The sequence below is a fragment of the Poecilia reticulata genome, linkage group LG5 (genome assembly GCF_000633615.1).
Source record: "Poecilia reticulata strain Guanapo linkage group LG5, Guppy_female_1.0+MT, whole genome shotgun sequence".
NCBI lineage: Eukaryota > Metazoa > Chordata > Actinopteri > Cyprinodontiformes > Poeciliidae > Poecilia > Poecilia reticulata.
Genome location: NC_024335.1, coordinates 16,473,773 through 16,487,504, shown reverse-complemented (window position 1 = coordinate 16,487,504; position 13,732 = coordinate 16,473,773). Strand labels below are relative to the sequence as shown.

The window sequence follows — 13,732 nt, the reverse complement described above, 5'->3', positions numbered from 1 at the left end:
GCTTAACACAGCATGGACAGGACATGAATCATAACACAATACAATATTTATTTGATTAAACATGTTTTGAGGTGAGGTCTATTTGACTTCTTTCTTGAGGGCATGTTTCATTATTCATTGGCCTGAGTCTCTCTCTGCAGAAGGTCCTCTTATAAATCCACCTTAGTGCACTTTTTGTCAAATAGCACCCGCTTTTTATCACATCATCATATATTAAAGAGAACTAAAGTGTAAAAAACACATCAATCTGAGTTGCCTAAGAAGTCATCCACTTTCATCTCCATTACAAATGTGTGCAAAATGTCAATTTTCCATTAATGTCTAAGAAACAGATTTGCAAAATTGCACCGTTTCCATTAAATAAGAAACAAAATTAAAACGGCACGTGAATAAACTTGTTGTTCACGCAATAAGTTATTAAAAACCATGCCGCGTCATCATCCTCCTACCACTTCCTGTTGTCTTCCTCGACGTTTTCGCCAGCAGTAACATCCGATAGATAGATAGATAGATAGATAGATAGATAGAAATTAAAGCTGTTTGCCTTACCAACCTGCTGCTTTCACTGGGCAGCTTGTCATGATGTTGCTGCAAATGATCATCTTTTGTAAGAGCGTGACATTGGCAGTGCTGCTCAGTCTGCCTTGCTTCCGTCCAACAAGCTTATGGTAGGTGGCTACGTTTTGTTCTGTTGCATTCAAATGAAATATTGTTTTTTTTCTCCCCCCAAACAAATTGTTTCAGAGTGAAATTTGACTGCTGCTGTAAAATGCTAAACGTAGAAATCACCGGCGTGAGCAAAATCTGGTTTTTCAGATTCTGACTCACGTATTCAGACGACTGGAAGTTGGTCAGCGACTCATAAAAAGAGAAAAGTTTTCCCAGCCTTGCATGGAGTTTTATGCAGTTTGACGGATCCTTTGGAGCCATCTTTAGGAGGGCATTTGAGAAGCAGCTCTTGAGAATTCCACTTCAACTGCATTTCTGAGTCCCAAGGCTGACTCCTTAATGTAGCATAGTAAAAATCTGGATCATGCACAAAAAAAAGTATGCAGACTATTATTTTGTTTTATTCTTTCTCATCTACATAAATGTCTTTTATGTTCTCTCTGGGTTGTAATTCAGACACTATTATCATCATGAAAGTGACATTTCATTATGAATACATAAAAAAAAAACAAGCTGCAATTTTTATGCTTTTTTTTTATCTGGTACTGCGGGGACGGAGGGGGAATTTGAGGTGTACAGTAAATGTGGGTTGTGTAGTTCCTGATGAAATATGTACACCTCATCTGCTGCCAAAAGACTTGAAAAGTTGTTCCCTGGCACAGGCGGCGAGGCTCTCGTTTGGAATCCACTTGACAGAGCTTTGAAGGCTGTTTAAACATTATCTTAAGTAATCGAGGGAGTGTTCGCGAAGTTCACATTTGATGTTTAAATAATGAAAAGCTAAATCCCGACGAACGTCATTAAACTTATATGCATAGGGAAGGCTGGCTCGCAGCCACTTTGAAGCCTCTTGAAGCTGATCATTAATTTCCTCCCTTTTCTGTTTCTTTAAATGTTAAAAACAGGAAACTAATCTAGACAGACAGGACGTTTTTTTTTTTTTTTTTCAAGTATGGACTGAAACTTACACATTAGACGAAAAAAGGGTGATTTTTTTTTTTTTTTGTTGTTCACTATGCATGATTTCACAGCAAGAAAAGTTGACCGAAAAAATGCAAAAGCTTTTCATAAAAATATTGTGCTGCTTCGAAGAGACTTTGATGCCTGTGAGAGTCTCAGTTTGTCTTCAAAATCTGTATAATTTCAGCATTAATTTTGAACTTCAGCCTTTGCTCCGCTTCGTGGGCAAGAAAGAACTCCGTATCAAATTTTACGTTTCTGTAAGTACATATGTCTGCGCTTATTTGCCTGACGACGGGAATCGCAGCCCCTGCTGCTGCCTGAGATGAACATTGGAAATGAGGCGTTCTGAGGCGGTAGATAGCAGTCGGTCACGCAGAGGGACAGGGGAATGACAGCAAGCCCACGGACAGGGAGAAACTGTGAGCAAGGTTGGACGAGATGGAGATGTAGTACCTGGCGGCTTGGCGAAGGAAAACAGGCACAGCAGCATTCAGACGAGAACAGCGAGTGTTCGCTGATTAAGAAGTTGTTGTGAGTCCTTGAGAAGCTTTACATTCTCCTGACTGCTGCGTCCATTTCCTCACCAATGAGTCATTAGCAAGTCTGTTGAGACTGTAGCGGCGGAGAGATAAAGTGAGCGAGTGTTAACTTGAGAAAAGAAAAACGCAATTTCAGTGCGGTATGTCAAGTGTCGTTGGTACTTTTAAACTTGATCAGAGGTACCGTCTGAACATTGCAGCAGGAATCAAGTCTCGCCTGCGTTTCTCCAATCTGCTGTTGAACAGTTTTGCTTATCCTGTGGAAGTCGCATCCTCTGTTTTCTGTTCTCAGCCAGCAGGAAAACGGTCTTCTGCTGCTGTAGCCCATCTGCTTCAAGGTTTGACACGTTTTGCCTTTAGCGATGGTAATTTACAAGCTCAGAGTGTCATCTTTCTAATATCTGGACCTCCAAATGCATAGAGGTGCTGACAAGCAATTAAAATCGTGTCTCTTACAAAATGGCCACTGAGTGAATATTGACCTTCGGTTCTTTCTCTGACTGCTTTTCTACAAGAAAAACCGTCTAACTCTGCATGCTGTTTCCTTAACAACAATATTCACACCAAACAGGGTTGCCGTCTGTAAAACCTTAAAGTGCTTGGATGTGGCGTGTCGGTGAACTTTCTGTATAAAACTCAAATTCATTTGACTCCAGTCACCAGCTGCTTTCTTCTTAGCCTCTCTGGTAGAATTGATTGCAGATGGTGAGCCTGTGATTGCTGCTCTTTGCCACTCTGCACATGTTATGGTGCTTGTTTCTCAAGTTAAACCAAGATATAAAGTTTTTAAATTATTTTTGGGGATGTGGTTACCAGTATACAGTTTTTTTTTGTTTTTTCTGTCTAAAATAAAATTGTCAGTTTGATTTCTGTGATTGTGAAGTCTTTAGCCACCACAGAGTAATTTGTTGTGCTGCTGTGACCTTGAGAACAGGTGCAGAAATAGCACAGTCAGCAGCAGGGTGTTCAGCTTACATCACGTGTCAAACTCGAGGCCCGGGGGCCAAATCCGGCCCGCCTCAGCTTTTTATGTGGCCCTCTGGACTCTAGCAGGATATAGAAATAGAACCGTCACAATAATAGTGTGCTTAAATATTATTTTATCAATCAATTTGAAGCAGTTTGTATCTGTTTACTGCCAAATTTCACCAATTTGTCGCCCCAGTTTTTTGTGAATTATTGTGGAAATTCACACAAAATCAACAAATCCCGACACTTTTTCACGATAATGCGTAATTGTGAGTTTATTACAGATTTTTTTTGCAAAAATCTGCCAAACATTGGGCCTAAGTGACGATTTGTTCCTACCTGAAAGTGGCAGCATTTCTTACTTCTACTAAACAGCTACCTTAGCTTGATGTCGATGTGGCGAGTGATAAAAAGTTGCATTTACCATCATACATAAGTGCAAATATGAATAAATTACTACCACAGACACTTGTTTACTGTGAAAAAAATAAACTGTAAAATCTTGGAGTGACTGAAGTTATGTCCAGTACGATTTAATTTTAAGAATGTATTTATATTTTAATAGTTTAACATTTTTTTATCAATGTATCGCTAAATGTATTGATAACCGGCCCTTAGAGAACATTCATGATCTTGATTTGGCTCAAAAGGAAAATGAGTTCGACATCCCTGACTTGCATTATCCGGCGTTTTAAAACAAGCACACTGGCCTCCACTGACTGATTATGACAGCGACGACGCTTCGCATCCCGCCCAGGCGTTTCAGATGTCTGGTTTTATGGTTTGCAGAAACACTTTTGGTGCGTACAGCCTACTTCTCACTTTCCTAAAACCTCTCAGGTGTGTAATTTGTCCATCAGTCACAAAATCACCAGCACTCATGTCAAATTCTCGGAGGAAGAAAAAAAAAAAGATGTTCTCCGGCAGTTAGCATTTCTCTATCATTTTGAGAGCCTCATCATCAAGGACTTCGGTAATTCCAGGCTGCGTGACAGATGTTGGAGCCTAGTTGTGCAGAAAGTGTGCTGAGAGACTGTTTACGCTTCGTTTTTTTCTTCTTCTTCAAAGTGGATTTATTCTTCTCGGAAGAGGGGGAAAAAAACACGGTGCGTTTAACTTTTGAATCCCCTGCAGGTCAAAATGTAGTAATTGAAAACCAGCATTAAAAAGCCCACAGAAAATGTTGTTACAGACAGAATCCTCCTGCATAAACACCTCACCTGACAATAGATATACATCATCAGTGGCTTCATCAGTCGTCCCACTAAACATTAATCACTGTGCCGCATTCTGTCATTCAGAGACGGATCATTTTATACTATGTTAGATTTGCACTGAGGGATATAGTGACTATCAAAAGTGTTCCTTAAGTAGGAATTGGCCAGTATAGGATTTTTATGCAGTGCCCCTGTAAAAACAAACATGATTTTAACTTTAAATCTCTGATTTAAAACAAAAAGAGAATTTAAAATAAACAAAATATGTTACTTTACTGCTGCTGAGACAGCGCAGCTCATTCCAGGTATATTACTGTGTCTTGTGTCATGGTTTTCTATTGTTGAGACTTGAGTGTTGACAGTCGGTCGTTCATATACTGCTGAGAATTAATTTTAAAAAGTTTGTTTTTCTAACAAAAGATTTATGAGAATATCCATAATGTTATGCTACTTCAGTCACAAATTATTTTAATTCATCAGTCTCTGCAAAAAAAAAAAAAAAAAAGTTATATTAAAAGTTTTCTAACAAATAAACACAAAAATATGCAGTGGGCACTTGTTGAAATTAGCAGACAAAGTAGTGTTTTTTTTGTCATTCTGCTTGCTATAAAGTGACTCTGAAAGCTAATATTAGCTGGATTTCCCACCTCTATATTCCACCATCCGGATGATGTGCTCATTGCAATATCTAACGCTAATTTTATTCTGCATATGGCGTTTTTTATGGAGATAAAGAAATGGAAATTAACCATAGTGAGCTGCACAATTTAGATTTACATTTGTTTTAAAAAAAATGTGGAAACCACAGAGACCTGCCCTTCTGTTTTCCTAACTTTGTGCTAAAATCCTAATCAAACACATTCAAATCTGTGGTCATAATGTGGAAAAAGTTCAGGGAAAATGAATATATTGTATATGCAAATTAGGATTTTTAAAATGCCCCCAATTCCAAATCCTCACAGTCTCCAAATATCATCTAATGATGAAGCGCAGCTTGTTTTTGTTTTCTAACTCCTAACTCCACTCCTACTTCCTATATTTATCTCCACTTTTTACAACCTTCCTTATTACCGCCTCGTAATTGGCCATTGGGCTAAGCTGAAAACAATGAAGCATTGATTTCCTTAAACGTAATCACCGCATCCAGTCGTTTAATGACTGCTGTCACTGCAGGACGTGGGGAGAAAAATGACCAGCCGATGGTCCCATCGATGCCCTTCACCTTCCCTCACCAAAGGCTAGAGTGCACAGCCACCCACTCCATCTTAGCAAGTTAGTTTAACCCCCTTAGCCGCCTGACAAGTTCCAGGCACTACATCCATTAGGAATGCGGTCATGTCTCCAGTTGTTCTTGCCCAGTACTGCACTGGAACGCGCCACACGATTGCTAATGCATTTTTTTTGGGGAGGGGACCAAACACATCTGTTGTGAAGTATCGCGTGGCTCTTAAGGACACGTAGCATACACATTGAGACGCACAAATCAGAAGGTAATTTACCTCACTCTGGGCTCCCAGGATCCTGAGTGGGATTAAGTGTAGTTCAAGTGGCCATTTGTTGTTTAAGTGCCTCTTGTGACAGACCCACTAAAGTAATCATGGAACAATTTACACTGCACTCTGCTTCACATACCAGATGGTTCACACCTAATGTCCACCTGGCTGGATCTTACACCACCGATATACACACACTGACATGTTGGTGTGGGTGTATGCGTGTCTGCGTGTGTGTGTGTGTGTGTGTGTGTGTGTTTGGACTCTTCATTAAGTCTGTAATTTAGGTGGTTTGTTACATCTACATTAATCACATTCTCAGGTCTTGAACACACCAAATCTGTGTTTATTTGGTTAACTATATCAAATCAGTTTGCTGTAAACCCACGCCCGTGACGTTAAGTTGTGTTTAGCAGTCGGCTGTTTTTACAGCGCAAAATGAGCTGGCAGACAAAAGATGTTTATGACGTGGGTTATTAATATCGTTTGGTATTGATTCCCCCTCCCTCAATAAAACGTGGCAGAACATTATCCACAACACGGGAGCTCAACATGCACGTCGCAATCTACAAACTGTGTTCATGCAATAGAGTCGATATATAAAAAGCGGAAATTGTTGTTGCCATCATAAGAGTTCACATTCTGAATGGCCATTGTAATATTGAGCTGTCGGGTCGGAGTCACGCTGCAGCAGATGTCCACACCTGACAGGGTTTGTAAATGCTAAAGGTTGCTAAGGGTGTTGGAAGCACAGCTGGGCCTGAGAGAAATTAGCACAATGTGGATTTACTGCAGCTGATTCTGGCAGGGAGGTATTTACCGATAACATTACAATCATACAATATTCTTAATTGTAATGTTAATAAAAAAGCCAACTTTACCCACAAGAATAATTTAGAACAAGCATGCGGTCATATTCAACAAGTTACAGCATGTATTCTGATGAGTCGTTTATCAGATTAGAAGATAACCTTTAAGATAGTAAACATACTTTTCATTAAGCCCTCGTGTTTGACTTGTTCTGATTCAATATTATCTTAAATGTTGCTTTCATTTGCTTCAAGTGGAAAACCATCATAATTAACAAAAATAAAAGGGTTTAAAGCATCTCTCCTTGTCCATTTGGCTAATCATACAAATTAACTTTTTAATAACATAATTTATTAAACGAGTCTGTACATCGGAAGTTATTGGTCTGTGTAGTTGGAAAAAAAGAGTCTTAAAAACCTTCAAGAAGTAGCAAAATACTACAAGTGCTGCCTTTGTTGACCATTTCCATCACTTTATAACCAGGGTGTATCCATCTGCTTGCAGCTACTTCTGAAAGGAAAAAATGCAAAACTTCATAAAGCTCAGATCATCTCAAACTTGGTTTCTTCAGTATGATGAAATGTTTGTGTGATAAAACGCCCTGTCACCAGATCTCCATCTGACAGCGCATTTGTGATGTGGTGGACCAAGAGATCGGCGTAATGGATGGTCCACTGAGAAATCTACGTCAGTTTTACCTGGCAGCAACCTGTATTATATTGTCACCTTTGCTCATAACTGCTTAAATATAGAAGATTAATGGCATGGAGTGAAAACTGTGGATAAACAGCAAAGGTCATGTCAGCAGTCACAAAAAACTCATCGGTAATAATCGATATCGACTGAAATACTTATATTGTGATCATGTCGTCAATCCCTATATTAGCGAAATCAGAGACCTATACTAATCTTTGGAAGCAAGTTGTGTGATTAACACATAACATACATCCATACAGACAACATGCAATGTTCTGTTCAGTGGGAGATGTTCTTCTGGCACAAATTGTCCAGATTTCACACCAGAGCAACATAACATCTCTCTCACCGTGTTTGATTATAGCAGTCACTTGAGGTTTGCCGTAGAGCATCTGCTTCTAGTTTTAATTGAAAGTCTAAGAGAAATCTGTGGGTTCTGCAGGCCAGAAAGCACATTCCTGTGTGCGTCTCCCATGTTCTGCTTCTTCCTGCCCAGAAACATCTAACGAGAAGGCAGAGAGAGTGATCCTAATACGGAGCGGCAGCTGGGTCCGGCAGGACTGCAAATGTTTGTCTTGTAATCCGGAACTACTTGGACTTTGGTCTTGCCAAGACCAAAGTCCAAGTTGATGAAAATGGAAGAAGAAAACTGTTTCCAAACTCTTCCAGACTGCCTGGTGCTCAGTTCTGTAATTCATGACCCAAGTCATTTTAAATATTTGCTCAACCCGCCTGGGCAGAGAGAAACAAACTGTTTCCTTTTTTTTCTTTTTTATGCTAGCAGAAGTAAATGCCTCTTCCCTTTTTGCAGCAGAAAACCCTCTTTAAAATGCTACATTGCCAGCTGATATAATGCACTACACAAATTATTTTCTCTTAGTTTTCTACTCTGTGTATTGAGTGGAATATATTAGACTCTCCTTTTTCCTATCTGATGCCTCGTCCTGGGATGAGCTCCAGTTTTAATTGCTGGATGCTGCCGTCTGTTGCTGTGGCTGTCACGGGAAGATAAAGAGTTTTTCCTGCGGCCGGTAGGAGAGGGGAGAGCAGTGATGAAGGGCCTTTCTCCTGCAGCTCTGCTGGCTGCATTAGCCCCATGTGTTATAATTGTGTGAAGAGGGCACTTCCAGTGGCTACCTCATTACTCACCGGCATGGCCAGTCCCTGGCAGGAAGACACACCTTGTCCTTTAGCTCTTTCTCTCGGCCTGTCTCACTCATTTCAGGGTGTCCCTCAGCTCCATCACCCTGGCACCCTCCCTGGGGTAATCCTCCCTATTGTTATTTTGACCCACTAGTGCCGTTGGCGCATATCACCTCCTGCGTTGGCTGAATTTTTTTGACATCCTCCTTTGTCAAACTGGGGCAGATTGTGCAACATTTGCTCTCACTGTCAGCCGTGCTTTGGAGTTGATGCTTTATTGCGGCGCAGCCATGAGGTTGCCTGTGCGCGGGTCGGCTTTCGAAGTTTTAATGACTAAGTGGTGCTCAATGCGGAGACAAATTGGTGGCTTGCGGTGCCCGGAGGTGGTAATCACAAATTTCAAAGAATTGTACGGGAACTTTATAATGCGGACCCACACAAAGAAGCATGTAATTTAGTGCGGAAGAGGACCGGGGCCACTGAAGTGACAAAAAAAGAAAGATACTTCTGACTTCTTTTCATAATTCTGACTTTAAACTCTGAATTGTAATTCTGTGCCAATCTCTGTCAACCAAACATTCTCAGGTTTTTATGTCAGCCATGTTGTTAGGTAAGGTAAGGTCATTTTATTTATATAGCACATTTTCAGCAACAAGACAGTTCAAAGCATTCATGAGTTAGAGGAAATACAAAGTAACAGAAGAAAAGCAAGAGAAAAATACAAATATACAACTACATATTAGTTCCCCATGTTTAGTAAGAATAAGAGTTTATAAACTGGTAGGAGTTTCTCTGGATTCATGATCTGATAAACTAGATGCTGGTTCTCCATGTTTGATTCTATAAAGTCCTAAATGTTGATCTAAGGTAATATAGTAGTTTCTCTGGATTCTAAGTTTGTTAGCATATAGAAATAAATCACATAACTGTGTTTATTGGATTTGTAAACCTGCACTTTGTCCACACTGAAAACCTGTCCCAAATGTATTTGGGAGAGTTGAGTTTTAAAACCAGATATTCCTGATGGTGCATAAACAACGTAAACAACTCTGATACTTAAAGAACAAAAAAAAAAAAGTCAAAATCCTGAGGAAAAAAGTCCAAATTATGAAGCTGCCGAGGTTTCACTGAAGCAACACGTCAGAGTTCTTGGGGTGCGAATACTTTTTGTTAGACTTCAGATGTTTGATCGTATCGATGACATATGTGAGGCAGATTAAAAATAGAGAAATGGACATGTTAGTAAATGTGCGATGTTCTTCACGAGAGTCATCATGAGCTGATTGGTATGAAGTGAGGACAGCCAGCCCTGAATGAGAGGCAATTTGATGACATAATTGAGATTCCTTGAGGGCCAATTTGTTACACATGCTTACAGTGTAAGTGCCTGATGATTGTACTGCTGTTAAGCTGACATAATATAATGAGTAGTAGCTGAGTTTTACGAAGCTCCTCTCTCGTTCCCGTTATGGCTGCTGTCTAGGGGAGCTGCTTTTGAAATGTGTTGGTAAATTGTAAATAAGAATTGCTCTTTTTTCCTCTCACATTTTCTTGCTTATGTTTCTGCCTGTGTCTCTGCAGAGGGAGGAACTTGTGAGGTGATCGCTGCTCACAGGTGCTGCAACAAGAACCGTATCGAGGAGCGTTCGCAGACGGTCAAATGCTCCTGTTTGCCCGGGAAAGTGGCCGGGACGACACGCAACAAACCCTCCTGCGTGGACGGTGAGAACATCTCATGTCTTCTAGTGTAATGCTGAGGCCACTGACAATTTATGTCTGAAGTCCTGTATTGTATGCTTGGTAACTGTCTATAGTATCTGTCCTAATACGTGTAAAAGACGGATTAACATGCGTAGAAAGACACACGTGTCCTCTATACGGAACAGAAGTTGTGGCTGGTAGAAACCAGCCCATTGTTCTGCATTTTGCTTCATTCAGAAGATCTGGGCTTTGGCTTGCTGGAGGTGTGGACTGTGTTGAAGCCGAACAACTTAACTCTGTTAATGTTAATTAAATATTTGGAAGTGTGGGCGTCAAGGACTGACCGGCTTTGTTCACTTCTTCCACTGTCATTGCTGAAACTACAGACAGATTACACTTCTAAAACATCACAGAGAGTCACAACTTTCATTCACAACTTCTCCTTCTGTTCGCTGATTTCTCCGTTTGATCCGCTCTACGGAAAGTTTGAATTTCTGTGTTTCTTACGTGCGAACAGAAAAGGGAAAGGAAGCTTTCTAAGTTTGCTCAGAACGCCTTGCAAGCTTAACTAAAACTGAACTTGTTTCGCTGAACGCTTTCCACTAAATTTAAAAAAGGCGATGAGCATCCTGTCAACGGTGCCAGTCAATGGGAGAAATCCCTGTCAGAGCACTGAAGGGAGATGAGAAATGAGCAGAATTGCTTAGGAGAGCAGTGGCTGCTTCTTCTGATGATGTCGTTAAAACCTCCAAGGTGGATGAATACTGTTGGGTTTAGCCATTAATTAGACCTTTATGTTTTATTCCGTGCTTCAACAAAACAAAATTGCCTGGCCTCTAAAAGTGGTGCAAGTGTAGACATCCTGTAGGATATTTACATAAACTACCAAAAAATATAAGGTCCACAAAAATCCTCATATGCCGACTGAAACTCAAAGATTTTGTTCATTATGACAAAAATAATGACTAATTTCATCCTTTTTACATAACAGAGAGTTGATGTTTGGTTCATTTGAGAGCTGAACACTGAAAACATTTAAACAACAATGGTAAATGTGATGACTTATTTAAATATTTTTTACACTGCGCTGGTGAGTGAAAACAACCGATAACTTTTTCTGAAGTGTCATTAAGCACTCGGGGTGAAACGGAGGAAAAGTTGAATTTGTTTAAACCAAAGACAAATGTTAGCTCTTTAGCCCGTCATAGTTTCCATCCGGCACTTTTCCATCTCCTCCAGCAGCAGCAGCATCTCTGTGACCGAGTTGCTGAGTCTTGACAAAATACCTCTAAGGCAGGTGTGCAGCGGACTGAATTATTTTATTTCATTCTTTCTCCAGTGAGTTTTATAGAAATAGTCATAAAACCCTGACTGTTGCCCTAAGAAATCCAGATTTATATATAATTAGCTGACAATGCGGTAAACTGTTGTGTAGCTCATCTACTAAAAACATCCTTGTAATTCAAAAGTCCCAACTTTCTTCCACATTGTGTTATGTTTGTCACTTAACTTCACTGTGCCTATTAATGCACTTTAATGTACATGTGATGTTTGAACTATTATGCAGATATAAGCGTTTTAGCTTATTCAAAGGCGGCTGCGGACCCTAAACCGCTGTCCACTGTTTCAGCCTGTAAAACAGATTTAAAATAAAATATACATCTGGAGTAACAGTATCAAGCTCAGACCCTAATTTTGGTCTATTACATCCTTTTCCTGTAACGGTGAACGCCCTCTCAACAAAAGCTGTTTAGCGTCTTCACAAAATATACAAGCTTTCTTTGTTTTCTCCCATTTTTAGTCAGACTTTTGTTGGCAGCCGCCTACTTTTTCTCTGTTTGCCTTGCAGTGTGGGCAGCTGTTGTCAGAGCTGGAATAGCTTCTTTTTCTTCATGATCTTCTGCCACAGCCTCCACAACCTGTTGTGGATGTGCACACACATCAATATTTATAGAAAAACCAACTTTCTCTCCAAAAACCCCCCAAAAAAACCACAAAGAAAGATTTAGATACAGTTTGTTGTGTAAAGGGCCAAATGAGTTTAGAGAAAACAGCTTTAATTTGAAGTTGTTAAAAAAAAAATCTTTCCAAAATCATGTCAAAAGTACAGTTACACAAGGGTAAAGTTAGAATTAGCCTTTTTTGGCTTTAAGCTCGTTTTTTTTCAATGATCATTTATTAAACCACAAATTATTCAGACATGATTTTATTTAATTCTTTTTTCTCCTGTCTGCTGATATTTAGAATGGGGAGAATTCAGTGGACCGTGAAAAGCGGCGGCGTGCTTCTGGGCACGATGAGGGGAAGAAGATGATCCAGTTCAGCTGCTGAACACCGAGCACGTTGCAGATCACATCGCTTTAGGCTACTCACACTGATGGAAATGAATAACTAATAAACAGGCAGGAAAGCTTCGGGCTAATGCACCTGGATTACCTCGGCGGAAAAATAAAACGCGCACACACAATCAGAAAAAGGGGCAGCTTTTTGTGGCGGGGGTGTTGGGAGGGATTTTAAAGGAAAAGAAAATCTGACAGGAAGTCACAAGTCTACTGTGACAAAAATCTAATGCCCTTTTACTCCACGGAGCTCGTTTATCGCTCCTCGGTCTCGAGCCTTTTCACCTTCACCTCCAGAAAAAGATCAAAGTTATCTCTCTAAGTGCCCTCTTGCGAAGAAGAGACATCAAAATGTCTTCATTACGGAGTGCGTGGCAGACAGAGCCGCTCTGCGCGGTGCCACAGCTGACACTCCAAAGGATCCTAGAAAATGAGGTAGAACAACTCGTCAGCGCCGGGCGTACAAGGAGCCTCTGATCTGCTATCGCAGCAGAGGTGGGCAACCTGCGGCTCCAGAGCCACGTGTTGCTCCTCATCTCCCCCCCCCCACAGCGTCTCCTATCAACCGAAACCAGGAGTGGCACACAAAGAACGAATGTTTAAATGTAAAGAAAGTAGGATAGACTGATTTATGCAACATCTCTTCAGATTTGTGCAGAATTAGACTATTTGTAGGAGGAATAGTTTTATTTGTTTTGGTGCTTTGATGGTTAAAAAGCAAAGCCATTGTTTCACTAAGTAGGCCATTTTTATTCGTCGTTAACTGATATGGTAAAGTAACGTTGGGCATTTACTGGATTGTTTCATTTGCCGTGGTAGATTTCTTGCATTGTCGTCACAATAAATCAAATGAATCCCAATGAATGTTTGAAACCTCCCAAAAGCAGAGTTGAGATTGGGGGTTTTACTGTTTTATCAATAAATATCAATACGTTTTAAAACGCATTAAATTTTATTTTGTAATCAGGTTGCTGCGTGTTGCAGACTTCTGCCCAGGCCCCTCTTGAAAATGAGATCTGGATCTCAACGGGGTTCACCTGGTTAAATAAAGGAAATAAAAAAATACCTGTGAAGTTTAGTGATAGTAATCACACTAATTTATGCGACTGGTGTCCTAAATATGCATATTTCAAATTGGTAGCGCCTGTGTTTGTGATGGCCGTGTCATGCAATCACAGCAACACAGTTTTCTA

At 40.3% G+C, this 13,732-nt stretch overlaps 1 protein-coding gene across 3 annotated transcripts in view; it reads left to right on the top strand.

The window, feature by feature from the left end:
• Positions 1-13,732, top strand: part of tafa1b (TAFA chemokine like family member 1b) — a 40,518-nt gene that overhangs the window by 6,017 nt on the left and 20,769 nt on the right. For all 3 annotated transcript variants that reach the window (XR_533745.2, XR_533746.2, XM_008409568.2), the window contains exon 2: positions 10,081-10,221. Coding sequence is in view for 1 of the 3 variants with exons in the window: in XM_008409568.2 (XP_008407790.1) it covers positions 10,081-10,221 (141 nt within the window). In the remaining 2 variants the exon portion in view is untranslated. The remainder of the gene's footprint in view (positions 1-10,080; positions 10,222-13,732) is intronic.